The 21,795-nt window shown below is 39.3% G+C and overlaps 1 protein-coding gene across 1 annotated transcript in view; it reads left to right on the top strand.

The window, feature by feature from the left end:
• Positions 1-3,364: 3,364 nt before the first annotated feature.
• The window catches only part of NDUFV2 (NADH:ubiquinone oxidoreductase core subunit V2), a 44,123-nt gene continuing 25,692 nt past the window's right edge, over positions 3,365-21,795 (top strand). Inside the window, exon 1 of the mRNA XM_036754065.1 lies at positions 3,365-3,569. Coding sequence (XP_036609960.1) covers positions 3,516-3,569 — 54 coding nt within the window. The 5' untranslated portion in view covers positions 3,365-3,515. The remainder of the gene's footprint in view (positions 3,570-21,795) is intronic.

The raw sequence follows: 21,795 nt of genomic DNA, 5'->3' as shown, positions 1-21,795 counted from the left end.
CTCTGAGATGCCTGGAATGCGCACCTTCCTCCTTCCCTTCCTCCTGACTTCACTAGCTTCTTTCAAGTCTCAACTAAAACCTCACCCTCTACAAGAAGATTTTCCCAACCTCTTTTAATTCTAGTACCTTCTCTCTCTTAATTATTTCCTATTTATCCTGTACATAGCTTGTTTGTACATATTTTTGTATCCCTAGAACTTAGCATGGTGCCTGGTACATAGTTAGTACTTAAAAAAATGTTTACTGACTGACTTTATTGCCTTCTATGGCTTAAGTGGGAAAATCCCCTCAAAGTCTATAACTTAGATCCCAGACTTAAAAGGAATAGAAGCCTTTCACCAAAAAAGTGTTACATATTTCACTCCTTCTAGCCAAAGGAGCAGACATGAGAAGTTCTATAGTTCTCAGGCTTAACAATTATTCTGAGAGTGGCAGAGAAGTTTCATCTAGCAGGAGAGCAGAATTAGTACAGGAGCAGTCTTGACCAAATGTGAAATGTAGAAAAGCACTGTTCCCTAAAGACACCAAATATCCAGGCCTGCAGTCCAGAGTCATGAGTTATCTCAGCTACAGGAGTGTCCTTCCTCATGTGCCACATTTCTAGGTTTTTTAAAGTCTGTGGCTACTCTTCTCCCTCCCCTGCTTCCAATGACATTGTATGTATTGATGGGAGAGTGTGATCTAGGTTGATGGGTAGGCCGCTACTGTTTGATGTTATACTTTTACCTCCACTTTAGTTCTGGGTTCATCACCTTTTGCTTAGATTATTTTGATAGCCTACTGATGGGTCTGTCTACCTTAAGTCTCTCACCACTTTAGTCAATCCCCTACATTGTTCCCAAAGTATGTGATTCCTCTACTAACTCAATGACAATGGCTTTCTATTGCCTTTAGGATAAAATATAAACTCCTCTGTCTAACTTTAAAAATCCTATACAACCTGATCTGTGAAAGGACCAATATTTCCCCTCTGCAGCATGAGTTGGGCCAGATTTTTCCTAAAAGGCAACAAAGACTTGATTGGCCTAGGAGCCTCCCTTGAGGAAGGTCCCACAGCCCCTGGCTGTACTGATATGATTTTGTGGTTACCTGAAGGCACAAAAGATCCCACCTTAAGGATAGTACCTTCCCTCCCAATCTACCTAGTTTTTAACTATGTGTACATTTGTATTTTTTTCACTTTATACTATATATGTTTATATGTGTATATATGTACATATATACATATAGCTATGTATGTACTTGTCTCCCTCATCAGAATATAAGTTCCTTACATTTAGAGATTGTTTCCCACTCTGTACTTGTAGCCTGAATATAAAGCACAGTTCTTGGCACATTTAGGGCAAATAATGATGATGATAACTAGAATTTATACAGCACTTTGAGGTTTGCAAAGTGTTTTAAAAATATTATCTCCACAAGAAGTCTGGAAGGGGGTTATGTTTATGCTATATAAAAGAAGTTATCGTTCTCATTTTGCAGATAAGAAAACTGAGGCAGATGGAAGGTAGGTGACTTGCCCAGGGTTACATAGCTACTTAAATGTCTGAGGCCAAATTTGAACTTTAGTCTTCATGACTTCAAGTCCAGCACTCTATCTACCATATTCCCTAGTTTCCTTAATAAATATCTGTTTACTGATTTATTGACTGATTGATCTATAGCTGTGTGACTGACCCTCTAAGGAATCAGCCTGACCTGCCAGTATGAGGTTGGGCGAGTGAGCCAGCCAGTCTTAGACCACGAAAAGAGAGAAACAGGCTTTTTGCTTCAATGGGTGTTGGTGCTTCACCAGGACTTCACAAATAATTACAGGGTTTTTTGGTTTTTTTGTTTTTAACGGAGAAGAGAGATTAGGTTTATCCTTGAAGGCCTCAGAAGGCAGAATTAAGACTCACTGATTGGAAGTTGCTGATAACATCAGTTTTTTCTCAGATCAAGTCCAAGTGGGACCTAATCTTTGGTACCTCAGCTTTTGTCTTTCCTAATTTTTATATCTTATTTCTAAAATCTAGCTCATGGCATTGTTTTCTGACCTTCTTGTTCCCTGAGCTTGGCTCCCTGGGTTCAGAAATCTCCTTCATTGGATCTCTAATCTTCCTTTTCTTCCAAAAAAAAGAAAAAGTTGGATGCTTACTCCCTCTAGCACCCATTCCCTTTTCCTTTTAATACCCATCTGCAACAGACTCCAAACCCCCAGAATTCCTTTTCTAGCATTTACTTACAAGAAAAATGAAAATACAAAAATTCAGAATTCCTATACCACAGTAAATGAGAAGTGCATAAAAAAATCAACTGTCCAATCCCTGGCTGAATGCTACACAAACTTTCCAAAATAATCTTTCAAATTCCCCAGTGCTAGCTCAGCTTCTAGGATTTTCTGTAGGCCAATTGTTGTGCCATCTTCGTGTGGATAATACTGTCTTTTCTTAGCAAAGACACTGGAGTGGTTTGCCATTTCCGTCTTCATCGGATTAAGGCAAATAAAGGTTAAGTGACTTCCCCAGGGTCACACAGCTAGTAAGTGTCCCACGTCACATTTGAACCCAGGTCTTCTGACCGCAGACCCAGCACTCTATCCACCAAGCCGCCTCGCTGCCTCCTGCCAGTGCCTCTAAAGGCACTTCTGTTTTTTCCCTTCCTGGTGGCCTACGGTGAAACGAAGGGTCTGTTTCACAGCAGAACGAACCTGGTATTGCAGTTTCTCGCTATTTTGAAATCCTAGCCTTGCCTTCAGGCGATTATCGCACGTCAGCTAATGGGTACTCCATTCATTTCTACCTATTCACTGGTTATCAAACTGCCATTTTCTCTTATCTAAGGAAGAATCCAAGAAATGAAAAGTTAGTGTTGCCATTCCCTCCGAAATCAGAACTCTTCGAGTCAACACAAGCAGCTTCGCTCCCAAAAGCCAAAGAGCAAAGCAAACGACCTCAGTCTGTTTGAAAGGGAAACTGATTTCCAGTTAAGCTCTCTGAAGGCAGGGATTGTCTCCATTTTTGTTTCCAGATTTTTAGATTCGATTGAGTTTTTATGTGTCAGTCCTTCAAGCCATAATGAAACCTTTTTTCAAATTAAGATTTATACGTATTTTGAGATGCACCAAGTGGAGCTTTCATTTAACTTATCAGATTTCAGGAAATTAGACCCACGGTCCTCTGCTCCTAGACTCAGGGCTCCACAGAGAGCTCTCCACTGGGTCCGTCGGCGGGACCGCAGAGAGAAAGGGACCTGCACTGCCCTTGGAGCCCATTTTCACTCGGTGCCTCTGACCTTCAGTGACCTTGAGCCCACCTCTCTCGACCCCTCCCCGCAGTGCACAGCCCGCCCGCCACAGACCCCACCCGGGGCGCTCGTCCTCTCGCGGCGTCGGGAGCGCCTACGGCGGCGACGCGCCCGAGCCCCTCCGTTCGGTGGTCGGGGATAGGTGTCGGGAGCGCGCACGCTGTGCGTTCCGGGCTCGTGCTCGCGGACTTCGGATTCAGCTCGGGGAAGCCGGAGAATCTGAGCCGCCATGTTCCTCTCCTCGTCACTCCGGGCGGGGGCCGCCGGTCTCGTCGCCCACTGGGTAAGGAGGCTCGGGGTGGATTCTTGCACAGCCGCCGCCCGACCTCTACCCTCTCTTCAGTTTGGGCGCTGGAACTTCCCTCGCGCTGGGCGGGCCTGCGAGCCCAGCAAGGACGCCGCGGCCTTGCTTTGCTCCCGGGGGTGGCCGCCGCCGTGGGCGCGGGGGGAGCGCCGGCCGCAGGCGGGCGGCCTTTAGCTCGGGGCAGTCGTGGAGGCGCCCCAAGGAACTGGCTTCCTTCCGTGTGGTCAGGGAGGACTAGGAGGCAGGAGCTGCCTCTCTAGTCCTATATTTCCGGGCTGCATCTAACGTTGACAACCAAACGTCTCCCCGAGAGACCATCCCTCCCCGGTGGAGGCTCAGGGGCGTGCGGCCCGCGCCCTTCCAGTCCTCCGTCCCCATAGGGGGCGTCCTAGGCGTGCATCTTCTCGTACTGCAGAGCATGGGTGACCTTGTGTCCTATTTCTGTAAAATACTTGCGCGACTGACTGGGGGTTCACTCTGTCTTGCAGAAGGATTGGCGAGAACCATAGGTCACAAATATGACGAGAACTAGAGGTGGTGTCTGGTGGGGAATTTTTTGATTTACTATATCCTTGGAGATAGTGGAATCCTCCCTTGTCACCTGGCCGTTTGCAAATGCCAAAGAATCAGGAGAACACGGGTTCCATTGTTAAATATCGTTCTTAGGCCAGTATTAACTCTACGTACCTATAACTGAGCCATAGAACTGGGTTTGTCGTGGGTAAGGGGACAGTCTCTTGTGCCTTGGATCATTTGTGTTGTTTTTGAAGGATTGTCATCTGGAAGATAGACATGCTAGACTAATACGGTTCTAAAAGAAGGATTCAGTCAGTGGTTAGAAGTTACAGGAAGATGGATTTAACTTGAGTGTAAAGAATAATAATCGGAGCTTTCTGAAACTGAAATAGGCAGTTTCTTGAAATATACTGAGTTCCTTGTCACTGGAAGTGTTCATACTCCTTGCTTTTGTTAGGAATGATGTAGAAAGAATTCATGATTCAGTTTGTACTAGATGACCTCTAATGTTCTATGTAACTTAACATACTGTTAATTTATCAGATCGAACCTATGGTTCCTTCAAACACTTAATTCTCTAATAATAATGAGTTAGAGGAAAAGTGTTAACTTGCAGGGTTGAAGGACAGTATATATTTTGTAAACTTTTAAATCACTAATCTGTTATAGTTATTTGAGGGAGTCAGTATGTGGGCAAAAGAGAACCCGTTTATGTAATTCCAGTGGTTCCTAAACAAAACAAAATTGAGTTATGGAATTGGAGTGGGTGGATATTTGTTATGAACTGCAAACTGGCTTAAAAAACAGAAGACAAAGACTAGGATAAAGAAACATGTGAGTGAAGAAATGTTAGGATCTCTGGGGATCAGTTTTGGGAGCAGCTTTGACATTTTATAAATGATCTTGCAGGGTGGAGGTGGAAATATGAAATCTCCATATTTGTAGATGATATTAAGCTCTTCCAGTTAGAGAAATGATGCATAGCTTATGGGAGCACAACAGAATTATCTCATACAGCTGTGTGAGTGGGCAGAAAAGTAGCACATGAGCTTAAGTAAAGAGGAGGGCAGAGTAATGAGTCTAGGGGAAAATAAGAATTATGCTCATAGATGTTGGACTTTGAGCTAAAATTTGCAGCCTAGGCAAGGGAACCATAAATCGTCATCAGTTCCCTGAAGATGCCAACCATACTAATTTCAGCTTTTCATGTATCTATATTTACCATTTTATTCAATTTGACAAAACATTTTTGAAGCACCCACTATCTACAAGGAAAGCACTGTACTAGGTGCCAGGAATACAAATAGAAAAACTGAAATGCCCTGCCCTAAAAGAGCTTATGTTCTGAAAGGGATACCATTTACAGGCAGATAAATACAAGAAGAGTGTATTTTAAAAAGTGGAGGGGGATCAGTCAAGGCTTTGTGTAGGTAGGAGATGGCATCTACACTGAACCTTAAAGGAAGCCAAAGATTCTGAAGTATAGGTGAAAAGAAGAGTGCTTAGAGAGAACGTGTGTGAAGTCAGAGTCCAGACAATCCTTTCTAGAAGTTCAGCTGGGAAAGGGAGAAGCAATATAGCACAGTAATTTGATGAACTAGCAGGATCAAGTGTTGGAGATCTGTGTATGTTTATATAGGTGGCAGAGTAGAGGCCAATGGATAAGGAGAGTGGAGAAGTGTGTGGTAGTGAGGATGAGAAAGGGATAGAAGTGGGCATAGCAGGAGTTAGGATGAGAGGGCAAGGGATTCATAGAATAGCTAATAGCTGAGTTGGACAACCATCAGTCAAGACTAGGAGGGAGGAGAGAAGGGAAATCAGAACAGGGATGATGGATGGTTGGGGTGGGAGGGTGTAGAAGAACAGAAGGTCACAGTGAGTTTGAAACTTAGGTTTAGGAGGGATGAGGCAAAAGGAGATATTGAAGGATAACAGACAGTAGTTAGAAGAATTTCAGGCTTCTGTTTTATAGATGTGGAGTAATTATGAATAATTGTTAGAGCAAGAGAGGACAACATGGACTTTATGGTTCTAAAGCTCTTCAGTTTTCAATGTTAACAGTAGCCCCATGGGTTCATGTAGTAACATCTCTCCTTTTATAAAAGGGATCTGAAAATGCCTGTATTTAGAATCAGAACCTGGTTTTAAATTCTCAATTTGCTGTTACTTAATCTTTGACCGCTGATGGGTTTATTTTGATTTAGTTTGTAGCTATAAAATGAAGAGTTGTGATTGAATGATGTATAGGGTCCCTTCCAGCTCAAACGCTTAGGATCTCTTTAAGGTGGTTAGATACAGGAGATATGGTCAGTCCATAGTTCTTTCCACTATACCCTGTAGTTATAAAAGAAAAAGCTGTTGTGTTGGACTATTTTCTTTCCTTACCTTAGGTATTTATGTGTTCAGTAATTATCAGGAGGGTATTGGAAATAAAACCATAATATTAACATTTAATAAGTACTGTTGTCAAGCACTGTGTCCCACATTAGGGATGAAAGACACAAAACAAGGAGCTTACATTATACTTGGGGAAAGGTACACAAATATACACATCTAAGCAAATACAAAATGTATACAAAATAATTTCAAGGAGAGGGTGCCCTAACAGCTGGGAAAGGTTTCATGTAGAGGTTTGCTCTTGAGTTAAGCTTTGAAAGAAGCTATCAATTAAAAAAAAAAGCATAAATAGGTAGTGCATTGCTCTGCTCAGAGGCCTGTAGACAGGAAAGAAATGGCATATATGAGGAACAATGAGAGCTATTTGACTGGAAATTAGAGTGTGAGAAGGGAAGTACTCTGTAATAAGCCTGAAAAGCCAGCCTGGAGTCAGGTGGTGAAAGGATTTAAATTCATAACAGAGGAGTTTATATTTTATTAACTTGTAGCAGATTTTGAGCAGGGAATAGCTTGGTCAGATTTATGCTTTAGGAATACTACAGAGAGGTGAGTGGAAAATGAATTGGCGAGGTAGCATGATGGGGTGGAGTGTCAGACTTGAAGTCTGAAAGGTACTCTGGGCAAGTCATTTAACCCCTTTTAGCTTCAGTTTCCTCATCTGTAAAATGGATAATAGCACCTACCTCAGCATTATTTTGAGAATCAAATGAGAAAATATGTATCATGTGCTTTGCAAACCTTAAAGAATATATTAGCATATTATTTTTATTATTATTAGAGAAGGGAGGGCTAGAGGCAGGAAAATCAGTTAGGAGACTTGCAGTAGTCTAAGCAAGAGGTGATGAAGTCAAATCCTATAGTTTTCTTCCCTTGCATGGCTAACCTCTTTGAGAAGGCCAGTTATTTTCAGACTCTTATTTTCCTCTGACTCTCCTCTTGGTATTCAGACTTCTGACCTCATCATTGGACTGAAACCTTTCTGTCCAAAGTTACCAGGAATTCTTAATTGCCAACTCTAGATAGCCTTTTCTCAATTTACCCTCTTTATATTCCCTCCTCTATGGGTTTATGTGACACTGTTCTCTACTGTTGTCCTATATAACCAGCTTCTCTGCAGTGTATTCTTATTCCAAGTCATGCATCCTAACCATGGGTGGCCAAGCCTCTGTCCCAGGACTCTCTCTATACTACTTTTCTTGGTGATCTAATCAATTCTTATGGATTCAGTTAGCCTTTCTATGCCATTAAGTCTCAGATCTACCTAGCTAATCCTAATTTCTCTCCTTACCTTCATTCTCACATCTCCAATTGCCTGTTGGTTCTAACTGAATGTCTTATAGACAGACATCAGATTCAATAGGTGTCATCTCTGACTTCTTAGTACTGTCATCCTTCATATCCAAGTCTTATTGTTTCTACTTCTGTAATCTCTCTCACATATGCTGCCTTCTCTCCTCTGACACTGCCACCATTCTGGTCCAGGTTGTTCTCATGTCACACCTGGACTATTGAAATAACCTACTGGTTAGTCTCCCTACCTCATATCTCTTCTCATTCCAGTCTCTATTCCACTCAGCTGTCAAATTGATCATCCTAAAACAAAGATCTGACCAGATCACTGCCTATTCCATAAATTCCAATGGTTCCCTGTCACCTTCAGGATCAAATATAAAATCATGTTTGACCTTCAGAGCCCTTCCTATCTTTCCACCTTCCTTGCTTTTCCTCAATAGCATTCTGTCTCCTGACTTAGGACATTTTCTTTTAAAAAAAAGTTTATTTTTAGTTTTCAACATTCACTTCCATGAGATTTTTAGTTCCAAATTTTCCCTCCCTCCTTCTCCTCCCCCCACCCCAAGATGGCATGTAATCTAATACAGGCTATACATATACATTCATATTAAACATATTTTAACATTAGTCATGTTATAAAGAAGAATTAGAACCAAGGGGAGGAACCACGAGAGAGAAGAAACAAACAAAAAAAGAGAACAAATAGTATGTTTGTGTATTCAGACTCCATAGTTCTTTTTCTGGATGGGGGTAGCATTTTACATCATGAGTCTTTCGGAGTTGTCTTAGATGCTTGGTGTTGCTGAGAAGAGCTAAGTCTATCAGTTAGTCATTGCATAATGTTGCTGTTACTAAGTACAATGTTCTCCTGGTTCAGCTAACTTCACTCAGCATCAGTTCATATAAATCCAGTTTTTTCTGAAGTTTATCTGCTCATCATTTCTTATAGGACACTAGTATTCCATTACATTCATATACCACAACTTGTTCAGCCACTCCGCAATTGATGGGCATCTCTTTAATTTCTAATTCTGGACCACCACAAAAAAGAGCCGCTATAAATATTTTTGTACATGTGTATCCTTTTCCCATTTTTATGGTCTCTTTGGGATACAGTGCTAGGAGTGGTATTGCTAGGTATGATATGGGTATGCACAGTTGTATAGTCCTTTGGGCATAGTTCCAAATTGCTCTCCAGAATGGTTAGATCAGTTCACATCTCCACCAACAATGCGTTAGTGTTCAGTTTTCCCACATCTTCTCCAACATTTATCATTTTCCTATTTTGTCATGTTAACCAATCTAATAGGTGTGATGTGGTACCTCAGAGTAGTTATTTTCATTTGCATTTCTCTACTCAATAGTGATTTAGAGCATTTTTTCATATGGCTATAGATAGCTTTAATTTCATCTGAAAACTGCCTGTTCATATCCTTTGACCATTTATCAATTGGGAAGTGACTTGTAGTCTTATAAATTTGACTCAGTTCTCTATATATTTTAGAAATAAGGCCTATATCAGAGACACTGGTTGTAAAAATTGTTTCCCAGCTTTCTGCTTCCCTTCTAATCTTGGTTGCTTTGGCTTTGTGCAAAAACTTTTAAATTTACTGTAATCAAAACTATCCATTTTGCATTTCTTGATGTTCTCTGTCTCTTATTAGGTCATAAATTCTTCCATTCTCCATAAATCTGACAGATAAACTACTCTTTGCTTGCCTCATTTGTTTATAGTATCAACCTTTATATCTAAATCATGTACCCATTTTGACTTTATCTTGGTATACAGTGTAAGATGTTGGTCTGTGCCTAGTTTCTGCCATGTTACTTTCCAGTTTTCCCAGCAGGTTTTGTTAAACAGTGAGTTCTTATCCCAGGAGCTAGAGTCTTTGGGTTTATCAAACAGATTTCTATAGTCATTGACTACAGTGACTTAGGACATTTTCACTAGTTGTCCCCCAAGTCTGGAATTCTTTCTCTCCCCACTTCATCTACTGGCTTCTCTGACTTCATTTTCTACAGAAAGCTTTTTCTGATCCCCCTTAATGCTAGTGTTTAATGCTTCTCTCTGTGATTATTTCCATTTTGTCCAGTGTATATGTTGCTCGTACATTATTGTTTGTTGTATGCCTTATTAAAACTGAGCTCCTTGAAACCAGTGACTGTATTGCCTTTCTTCATATCCCAGTGCACATGATAGGTGCTCAGTAAATGTTTATTGACTTGATTAGAAAGATGGTGGTGTGATTGACAGAAATAGAGAAATTACAGAAAAGGGTGGGTTTTGAGGGAAAGATAATGAATTCTGTTTTGGACATACTGAGTTTTAGCTGCTTATGCAGTTATAAATATCTACTAGACAATTGCTAATGTGGGATTAGAGCTCTGAAGGGAGAGTAGGACTGAATAAATACCTCAGGGAGGAATCTACATAAAGATAATTGAGTCCATGGGAGCTGATGAGATCACTCTGAAACGATGGATATGGAGAAGAGGATCTAACCAGTTAGGTGGTGGGCTGTGGGTGATGATCCAGCAAAGGAGGCTGAGAAGAAGCACCAGGGAAGAGAAGAGATCCAGAATGTTACACAATTTCAAGGGGCAGGAGGTAGTTAGTAATGTCAGATGCTGAATACAAGCAAGAAGAATAAAGACTGAGAAATGCTATTAGGACAGTTAAGGAAAGAATCATTCCTGACTCTGAAGAGAGCAGTTTCAGCTGAGTTGATGAGGTCAGATGTCCAACTGCAAGGTTGAGATAAGAGTGAGAGTAAAGGGAATGGAGGCCATAGCATTTTCTACATGTTTGACTGAATAGAGGGAGGTCCAACACAAAAACTCAAGAGGCAGCGTGGTGTGAATAGAGCAATGGACCTGGAGTAAGGAAGACTTTGATTCAAACCCTGCTTCTGACAATTGTTAGCTGTGTGACCACAGGCAAATCACTTAACCTCTCTGAATCTTAGTTTCCTCATCTGTAAAATTCAGGGGATTGGTCTCATGACTTCTGAGGTCCCTTCTAGCTCTAGGTCTATGATCCTATGACCCATGTAGGGATGATGTGAGGAATAGATAGAATGGGGATAGGGTCTAGGATTTAAATAAGAGTTGACTTTGGCAAAAGGAACAGCAACCTCTGTTAGAAACTGGAGTAGAGGAAGAGAGAATGGGGGATGATGTCAAAGGGTTTTGAGATGTAGAATAGGAGAGGTTACAGTGAATGATTTCTGTTTTCTCAGTAAAGTGAAGTGTACTGTGCCTAAAATATTACACACAGTTCTTACTGCACCTTAAAATATTATGAAGCTAGAAAAGGAGAAATAAAATAAATAAAATTAAATAAGAAATAAAGAGATTAGGGCTCAAATTATGGGAAAACAAAAATTGATGGAGATCAAAGTATGAAATCATTAAAAAGTATGGACTAAGTAAAAACAGTTTAGAAGATAACTCATGATGCTTGAAGGTGATTATCATAGACCAAATAAAAGGAAATGCTACTTTATGTAGAGAACATTGAGATAAATTTATGGATAACGATAGTGATATTCATGGCATATTTTTTAACCTTTTAGGTTTTGAGGAAGTGCCCCAAGCATCCCTTGATAACAGTCCCAGATAGATTACTGTTGGATCACTGATCCAATGCCATTTATTGTAGTATTGTATTAGCATTTTGAATGTGATTCTGAAAAGCCATATGCTGTACATATTTGAGGCAAAGATTTGGGTGCAGTGTATCCTAAAGAAGCAAATGGAGTATTTAGCCTGTAAAGTGCAATGTGATAATAGTTTTATTGAGGATACAGTGCAGCGATAAGTTCCATTTTGTACCCTTATTTCTGACCTTCTATGAATAAAGGGTGGGATTATTTATGGGGGTCATTCATTACCTAAAAGAGGAGTTCCTTGACTTTGTAGATAAAATATATAAATAAAGAAAGTAAGTTACAATTGGTTCAAAGATCTATCTTTCAGTAAGTCTTTATTATATGCTTACTAGGTTTAAAGTACTACTCTTAAGTGCCAGGGATAAAGAGATAAAAGTGAAAAAATTCCTCAAGAAACTTACATTCGAATGGGAAGAGAAAATGTGTACACATAAATTTATACAGAACCTATACAAAAATGAATATTAGGTAGCTTTGGGAGGGGGTTCCTCAGCAGTTAAGGGGGGACCAGGTGACGTTTCAAAAACTGAGGCTTGAAGGAAAGCCAGGGATTCCAACAGGCAGAAGGGAGAAGGGAATCCATTTCAGTTTAGGGACAACCAGAACAAAGACTTGGACATGAAATGTCATTTGTTTTGTTTAGTTTTTTTAATTAAATTATTTTAAGCTTAAATATACAATAAGAAAAATAAATATATTATGAACTTAAATATTAAATTAAATATTAAAACATGTACCCAGCAGAACTTGAGAGGATTCAAAATATACAGCAATAAATTTCCATTTCAAGAAAGCCTATATAATAAATACTATGTGTTGTGTTCAGAGCTGTTCTTTTCTTTCCTTGTAAGTTTTTTTTGTTCTCTTCTGTGCACTTTTTACTTTGTTCTTCCTTGCCCCTTCCTCCCCAAGAAGGTACAATTGAGTGTGGATACACACACACACACACACACACACACGTATGTGAGAACATACTAATTTGTCCTTTGTTACTCTGAGGGTGGATTACCTATTCCTTCATAAGTCTGAGTCTTTCCATATTTTTCTAAGTCTACCAGCTCATCACTTCCTACACCACAGCAATACTCCATCCTTATACTGTCTAGCTATTTTAAGTAGTCTAAAACAATATCAATTAATATGGCTGCCATATAGTTCAGTTTCCCTATTTTTCTCTTATGATTAAATCCATTCTAGCTTTAGCTTTGCCTGAGATCATGACTACTATCCCTACTTTGACCTGTATTTTATGTTTGCATGTATCTTTTATTTCCTTGCCCTCCTGACTCCTCTACTTTACTTCTAGCCCATACCTTGCCCTCCTGTTAACCTACCCCACTCCCCCAGGATCCCTCCCTTATCTTCCCATTCCCATTAATTAAACACCCTTCTGTTACCACACCCCCCATCTTAGTCCCTCCTCCTCCCCTCTAGAAATTCCTACCTTATCCTCTTGCCCCTCCCTATCCCTTATCCTTTTATTTCTCTCTGAATTTAGAAGACTTTTATACCCTTCTACCCTCTTGAACCCATTCCCAATGAAAGTAGGATTCCAGAACTACCAGTCTTCCTCCCCCATCTAATTCCTCTGTGTCAGTTCTTCCTCTCGGGCATCATTTGTATAAAATTATTACTCTTTTTACCTGTTGCTAATTAAAAATCCTGTCATACTCAGGTCTACCCCAGTCTTTTTTATGAACTACCCAGTTACTAATAAGAATCTTAGATATATGTTTTATAATCCCTTGTGTAAAAGGTAAACAGCCTGTCCTTACTGAGTCCCTTGTAATTAGTTTTTGATATGTATCTTACATATGTCACATCTTCTGTTAAGTTCAGGGTTGGTTTTTTTTTTAATGAGATCCTGAAAGTCCGACAATTCATTAAATTTTTTTTTTTCCATTCGGGATTATGCTTAACTTTTCTGGGAATGATGCTTTTGCCCGCAACCCCAGTTCTTTTGTTCTTGGATATATAGTGTTCCAAGACCTGTGGTCTTTTAGTGTAGCCGCTGCAAGGTCTTGTGTGATTCTAATTGTGGCACCACGATATTTAAATTGTTGTTTGTTGGTTTTTTGTTGTTGTTGCTCATAATATTTTGAGGTTTCAGAATTTGACCTGTTGGTTTTCCTTGTAAAATCTCTTTCAGGTGGTGATGGGTGGATTTTTATAGTTTTGATATCCTGGTTATTAGGGCTCAGGACTGGAATATATAGTGGTTTTATGTAAATATTTTTCATTTTATACCCCTGACGAGTTATAAAATTTTTCTTTTGAGTTTTACCATTAATTTTTTAGTCCATGGTAATTATTAAAAGTTTAAAAAGCTTTTCCAGTAAAATTCTACTGTGGTTCTGGGTTCTAAAATGGCTTTGCAAGTTTTGGCAGATCTCACTAAAATGAAAAGGCTTCTAATATGATCCTCACAAAAAACCAGCCTAAAAAAATTTAAAAATATTCATCACAAAAAAGATTGGCAACGAGGTGATTAATAATTTTTTAACATCAATAATTTATGGAACCCTGTATAAAACCACAAAAAGATTACATCTTGTATTGGTGGAAGGAGTACATACTTGGATGAAATCACAGGTCTTTTATGGTAGGATTTTAAAAAATAAATTGTAATGAAAATACAGCTATCACTGCCATTAAAAATGTACACAACCACAGATATATTGATTCTGTGATGACTAACTTCGATAGTCTTGACTCTTCTCAACAATACAAGGTTCAAAGACAACTCCAAAGGACTCATGATGGAAAGAGCTATCTACTTCCAGAGAAAGAACTATGGAGTCTGAATGCAGATTGAGGCAAACTATTTGCCCTCTTTTTTTTTTCCTCTTTCTTTTTGATTTTGTTTCTTCTTTCTCATGATGCATTCCATTGGTCATAATGGAATTATTGTGTAAATAGGTATAATGTGAAGGTATATGTAGAAGATATATCACTTTCCATGCCATTTTGGGGGGGAGGGGAGAGGGGAGGGAGGGGAAGAAAATCTGGAACTCAAAAATATGCAGAACTTAGCGTTGTAAACTAAAAATAAAAAATCTTAATTAAAAAAATTGAAAACCAAGAGTTGCCTATATAAAATATAAATGTTGTGACACTTGGAGGAATGGTGAGGATTACTAAGAAATGAATGGAAAAGTGTAGATCAAGAAGTTAAAAATAATACCTAAGCAGCTATTTTCTAGTTTTTACTCTTGTGCCTCTGCGTAGTGGTCAAAGCCCAAAGTAGTCATTAATGGTTAATAGTCATTAATGGTCAACTTAGAAGGCGGTCTTTAAGAGAGTGCCCCAGGGATTTATTTTTGGTTCTGTGCTATTGGAACATTTTTATCAGGTCTGGGGATAGGCTTTTTATGGCATATTTATCAGATTTTCAAATGACACAAAGCTAGGATGGGTAAAGTGCAGATTGAATGATTGACAAGATCATGTCTTTCTAGATAGGATATTGAGCTGAAGATAAGATGAAATTTAATGTTATACTACCATTTTGGTTATTTAAAAAATTAGGTTTCCAAAAGAAGCAGGGGGAGGATAGCAAGCTTTTCATTTAAAAAAAAAATATCTAGGGGATTTAGTAGACTGCAAGTTCAATAGTCAGTAGTGTGCCATAGCATAGTGGAAACAATGATGGATTTGGAGTCAGGATTGGAATTCAAATCTCAGCTTAGCCATTTGATACCTGTGTGACTTTATGCAAGTCACTTAATCTTTTCAGGTCTCATTTTCTCATTTGTAGAAAGATTCGACTAGCTGATTTTAAAGGTCTCATCCAGGTCTAAGTCTATAATCATAAGTATGGAGTTAGTGAGAGGAATGAAGGCAATGTGTAGATAGATTTTCTAAGCAAGGGAGTAGAAAATATTAACTCAGAATGGTTTACTTTAAAGTCTTTGATTTTGTCCATTTCTGGAGCTTAGTCTTTCTGCGAGGGAATATCAGTCCTGAGAAGAAATAATATACTCTCTAAAGAACATACTGCTACAAACTATACTGTAGAGAACCCTAAAATTTTCTTAGTTCCTTTTGAGGCAGTCTGGTTATTAAAGTGAGTAAGCTGGAATTGGAACCTACATTATTACTTCTGCTTTATATCAGGATATGTTCTTACTAGGAAAATTATTTGGATTTTCTGTAAACATTTATATTTCTCTCATTTGGAACTTACTGAGTGAGTTGTAAACATTTCATAGTCTAGTGGAAAAAACTTTATATACTTGGAGTCAGCCCAGGTTGACTAGGCCTTTTTTTCTACCAAAGTCCTACTACCTACCTCTAATTGGTATTAGAACCATTCTTTTACCCATGTGAGATAGAAATGAGATTATCCATCAAACCATGCTAATTCAAATGCCTAGGATCTCTCTTTTTCCTTTAGTTCAATGATGGTTAAAATGATTTGTTCCTTGCTAATCTAAAGTGGTTTTGAGAATAAACGTGGTGATATAGGTGAACTGCTTTAGATGCCAAATATAAAATTATAAGGCAGTTGTGTACCCACTTAATAACAGTTTTGCGAATTAAAAGGTACTGATTTTGTTAGTTTTTGTATCAGTGTACTTTATAATAGCATATCAAGTCATAATCGTGTAATATTTTTTTTTTACAGTCAGGCAAAAGCTTTTTAAAAGATGTTAAACTTTTTTTAATTCTGAATGTAAACACCAAAAACCCAAAAATGTCCTTTTCGATGTACGAAGTAGAGCAGACAATGCATGAAATTGAGAGTCTCAGTTATTACACAGTAGCTTTTCATAAGTATATGGGCTGGAACTTCATTGTATTGTCAGAATCAGATAATTTGAAGCATTGTTGTTCATCATTGATAAAATTTCCCTTTGGCTCCAACAGTGGAATTAGGTTTGCTAATTTGCAAAATTGCTAAAAAGTTAATTTCAGTTGTTTGGTAGTTTCAGTTGAGTCTGACTCTTCCAGACCCCATTTGGAATTTTCTTCATCAAGTACTAATGTGGTTTTGCCATTTCTTTCTCCAGTTTATTTTACAGATAAAGGAACTGAGGTAAACAGTGACTTGCCCAGGTCACACAGCTAGTAAGTGCCTGAAGCCACATTGAAACTCAGGTCAGCTGACTCTAGATCTGGTGCTCTATCCAGTGTACTACCTTGCTGCCCAGTGAATACATTTTTTTTTTAGAGGTAGTATGAGAAATTTTATTTCTAAGTAAAATTATATTATCTTGTAATTATTTGTAATTAAGATGATTTTGTACAGATAGTAGGAAGAAAATATTTATTATCAAACACCTTTTGTTGTAATGACTTATTTAGGAATTGCATTTTGCAAATTTTTTTGTCATGCATTTGTCACAAAGAGGTTTTTGGTTTTTTTTTTTTCAAATAGAGCATACATCTGTGGTACATCTATAGTTCCAGCATTTCAAAATGTCACATATCTGATGTGGCTGAAGGAGTATCCATGTCTTCAACCATAGTTGCTTTAATTTCAGATTTGCCAATTGAAAAATTCTCCAGTCAGTTCCTGACTTACCTTTTGGGTGTTGTCTCTATGGCTAATGCTTGGATGACAAGCTTTGAAATATATTGTTCATGTATTGATGAGGGCCATATCTAAAACATTGTAGAAAACATGTATAGATCATCTCCTATTTGCTTCTTTCACTCAGAAAACCCTTGTCATTTGGTCAAGAAAGTATAGTCCTACCTCATTCTTTTTTTTTTCTTTTAATTTAATTTATTTAATATATTTAGTTTTCAACATTGATTTTCACAAGAGTGTGAATTACGAATTTTCTCCCCATTTCTATCCCCCCCCCACTCCAAGACGGTGTATATTCTGGTTGCCCTGTTCCCCAGTCAGCCCTCCCTTCTGTCACCCCACTCCCCTCCCATCTCCTTTTCCCTTACTTTCTTGTAGGGCAAGATAAATTTCTACACCCCATTGCCTGTGTATCTTATTTTCTAGTTGCATGCAAAAACTTTTTTTTTTGTTTTTGAATATCTGTTTTTAAAACTTTTGAGTTCCAAATCTCTCCCCTCTTCCCTTCCCACCCACCCTCCCTAAGAAGTCAAGCAATTTCAACATAGGCCACATGCGTATCATTATATATAACCCTTCCACAATACTCTTGTGAAAGACTAACTATATTTTGTTCCTTCCTAACCTATCCCCCGTATCCAATTTTCTCCCTTGACCCTGTCCCTTTTTGAAAGTGTTTGTTTTTGATTACCTCCTCCCCCATCTGCCCTCCCTTCTATCATCCCCCCTTTTTTATCTTCTTTCCTATGGGGTAAGATACCCAATTGAGTGTGTATGGTATTCCCTCCTCAGGTCAAATCTGATGAGAGCAAGATTCACTCATTCCCCCTCACCTGCCCCCTCTTCCCTCCCAACAGAACTGCTTTTTCTTGCCACTTTTATGCGAGATAATTTACCCCATTCTATCTTCTCCCTTTCTGTCTCTCTCATCCCTTAATTTGGTTTTATTTCTTTTAGATATCATCCCTTCATCTTCAATTCACCCTGTGCCCCCCCCCTCTCTCTCCATATATATATGTATATATATATATATATACATACACACATACACATATATATACATACACACACACACATATATATATATATATATGCATATTCCCTTCAGCTACCCTAATACTGAGGTCTCATGAATCATACACATCATCTTTCCATGTAGGAATGTTTTGCCCTGTGGCTCTAGAATATCAGGGCAGTTCTCCTTGATAATTTCTTGAAAGATGATATCTAGGCTCTTTTTTTGATCATGGCTTTCAGGTAGTCCAATAATTTTTAAATTATCTCTCCTGGATCTATTTTCCAGGTCAGTGGTTCTTCCAATGAGATATTTCACATTGTCTTCCATTTTTTCATTCCTTTGGTTCTGTTTTATAATATCCTGATTTCTTATAAAGTCACTAGCTTCCACTTGCTCCAATCTAATTTTTAAGGTAGTATTTTCTTCATTGGTGTTTTAGACCTCCTTGTTTATTTGGCTAATTCTGCCTTTCAAGGCATTCTTCTCCTCATTGGCTTTTTGGAGCTCTTTTGCCATTTGAGTTAGTCTATTTTTTATGGTGTTATTTTCTTCAGTATATTTTTCAGTATTTTTTGGGGTCTCCTTTAGCAAGTCATTGACTTGTTTTTCATGGTTTTCTCGCTTCCTGCTCATTTCTCTTCCCAATTTTTCCTCTACTTCTCTTCCTTGCTTTTCCAAATCCTTTTTGAGCTCTTCCATGGCTTGAGACCAGTTCATGTTTTTCTTGGAGGCTTTTGTTGTAGGCTCTTTGACTTTGTTGACTTCTTCTGGCTGTATGTTTTGGTCTTCTTTGTCGCCAAAGAAAGATTCCAAAGTCTGAGACTGCATCTGGGTGCGTTTTCGCTGCCTGGCCATGTTCCCAGCCAATTTACTTGACCCTTGAGTTTTTCATGGGGGTATGAGCTCTTGTAGAGTAAAGAGTACTATGTTCCAAGCTTGGGGGGATGCACTGTTGATTTCAGAGCTATTACAGCCAGCTCTGCCACACCAGCACTCCTCCTTCCCCAAGAACCCCCAACCCAGACTGGACTTAGATCTTCAGCAGGCTTTACGCTCCTGCTCTGATCTGCCACTTAATTCCTCCCACCAGGTGGGCCTGGGGCTGGAAGCAACTGCAGCTGTAGTTCTGTAGCTGCCCCACCTCCATTGCCACCCCCCTCCTACCCCCCCCCCCCCCAGGGCGGTGGCTGAACCAGAAACTCTATCACCCTGTCCCCAGCAGCTTTTCCCACTAACCTTCTCTGTTGTCTTTGGTGTTTGTGGGTTGAGAAGTCTGGTAACTGCTGCAGGTCACTGATTCAGGGCGCTAGGGCACGCTCCGCCTGCCTCCTGGTCTGGTTGGTCCGCTCACGCTGGGCTCTGCTCCACTCTGCTCCCAACTCTGTGAGGGATAGACCTTACCCAGAGACCATCCAGGCTGTCCTGGGCTGGAGCCCTGCTTCCCTCTGCTATTTTGTGGGTTCTGCAGTTCTAGAATTGGTTTAGAGCCATTTTTTTTAATAGGTTTTTGGAGGGACTTGGCAGAGAGCTCATGCTAGTCCCTGCTTTCCAGCCGCCATCTTGGCTCTGCCCCCCCCAATAAAATTTTTAAAGAAAGCTGATGTCAGTCTTGGTAAACTGAAATATATTCAGATGTGTCAAACTGATCAGATGTAGTACCAGTGAGCAAACCATATAACTCCAGAGCCAGCCATGTACTGGAAATGATGGATTCTATTTAGTATACATTCTTGATTGTGTGCATTAACGGAAGAGCAGCATCAGGGATGATATAAAACAGTAGACAGGTACTCTGCCCTGTCAGGAACAGCGTAGTTTAGGAAAGGCCAACCTATTCTTGTCTATCTAACCTGTCTTTTTATCCCTTGCAACTTTTAATTTCTCTCGTAATAGTTTTTTTTTTAGTTTTATGTTTTTCTTCAGGAACATTGAAGCAATCAGAATATCAGATTTGGGAGGCAGAATGTTTTCCTATCTTGGAGTCAGGAATGACCTTGGTCTGGCATTCACTATCTAGAAATCTCTCATCTAGCAACCTCAGCTATCTGAAAAGCAGGAAGTATACTTTACTACTTCACTGGATCTGTGATCTCAGTCAATAAATATTAGGCACCTACTGCATGCCAAGCACTGTGCTAAGTGCTGGTGATACAGAAAAAGACAGTCCCTACCCTGGAAGAGCTCACAGTCTAATGGGGGAGTTAACAGATCTAGGCCAGCCTTCTCATTCTACAGTTGAGAAAACTGAGGCCTAGTTTCAGTGACTTGTCTGTGGTTACACAGTAAGCTTCAGAGTGGGGATTAGAAAAAACCTAAGTCCTCTTAATCCAGAGCTAGTGCTCTTTGCATGATCATGATGAAAACCATGATGAAAAGTATACAGAGCTTCCTCTCAGCAGATAGGGCACATCTGTCTTTATCCCTTTCTCTTGACACTAGTTACTAATTATTCCAAGTAGACTATGTTAGCTTCTCTTGTTCTCAGGGGAGAGAGGAAGTTAATCCAGGAGCTTCATGTTAAAGGGTAATGGAGAAAATCATGGGGCTGTGTACGGCAGGGGCTTTGGAACTCAGCTGCATAGTAAGGAAGAGAACTTCGGATTCTAGGATGTCGGAGAATATGTTGTGTATGTTAATATAGGTATGATAATAATTCACTATCTAGAAATCTCTCATCTAGCAACCTCAGCTATCTGAAAAGCAGGAAGTATACTTTACTACTTCACTGGATCTGTGATCTCAGTCAATAAATATTAGGCACCTACTACATGCCAAGCACTGTGCTAAGTGCTGGTGATACAGAAAAAGACAGTCCCTACCCTGGAAGAGCTCACAGTCTAATGGGGGAGATCTGATGATACACCAACACCTAGAATCTCTTTCTATGTCAGTGGTAACATGAGTAAACTTCATAAGGAAGTAGCAATTATCCAATAGATTATGCCTTAGCCTGAAGAATTTAAGATCCTTGTGGTTGTAAAACATCCTACACAAGAATGTGCAACTGCAGGAAGATTTCAATGGTCTGTTCTTTCTGTAAATATGAAAAACTTGTGTCAGAATGGATCTTAAATAACAGTCCCAAGTTTAAAAAACCTTTTGCATTTACTTTTACATTTACTAAGTGGCTACAATAAGGAAGGCATTGTGTTTAGGTAGCAGAGGATGCATGGCCAAAAATAAAATGGTCTCTTGGGGTGGGGGTGGGGGGAACTATGTGTTTACACAAGAAGTAAATATAAAGTAACATTTTTAAAAGCCCACACTAACACCTGGGATGATCTGAAAAAGCTTCTCATGTTAAGAGGTGACCCTTGAGCTGAGCCTTTAAGAGAGCCCAGGATTCCAAAAGACAAAGAAGAGCATTCCAGACCTGGGAGACACATACATATTATGTACATAACATGCATACATACATGTATGCACACATACATGCAACAAAGGCCAGGTGGTAGGGTATGAGAAATTGTGTCGGGAAAACAGGTTTGGGTGGATTGTAGAGTGTATAAAGATCAGATAAATGGAAAGGAACCACTATAGCTTTTTGAGCAAGGAAAATTTTTTTCTTCTAAATGCTTGCAATTGTTTGAATTTTTTTCTTAGTTGTAACTTTAACCAGGGTCACACAGCTAAGCTTGTCAAAGGGAGGCCTTGCCTTATGGAGTCCTCGAGTTCTTTTTTCTCCATTCTGCTTTTTAGGGAGTCCACTACTTGTGTAAGGTTTTCACCTTTCTGTTCAAAGCTGTGTCTTCCCTCCAGGGCCTAGCATAGGAC

This window comes from Trichosurus vulpecula, chromosome 1 (assembly GCF_011100635.1).
Source record: "Trichosurus vulpecula isolate mTriVul1 chromosome 1, mTriVul1.pri, whole genome shotgun sequence".
Lineage (NCBI taxonomy): Eukaryota > Metazoa > Chordata > Mammalia > Diprotodontia > Phalangeridae > Trichosurus > Trichosurus vulpecula.
The sequence above is the reverse complement of the archived record's forward strand: the minus strand, read 5'-3'. Positions and strand labels throughout refer to the sequence as shown.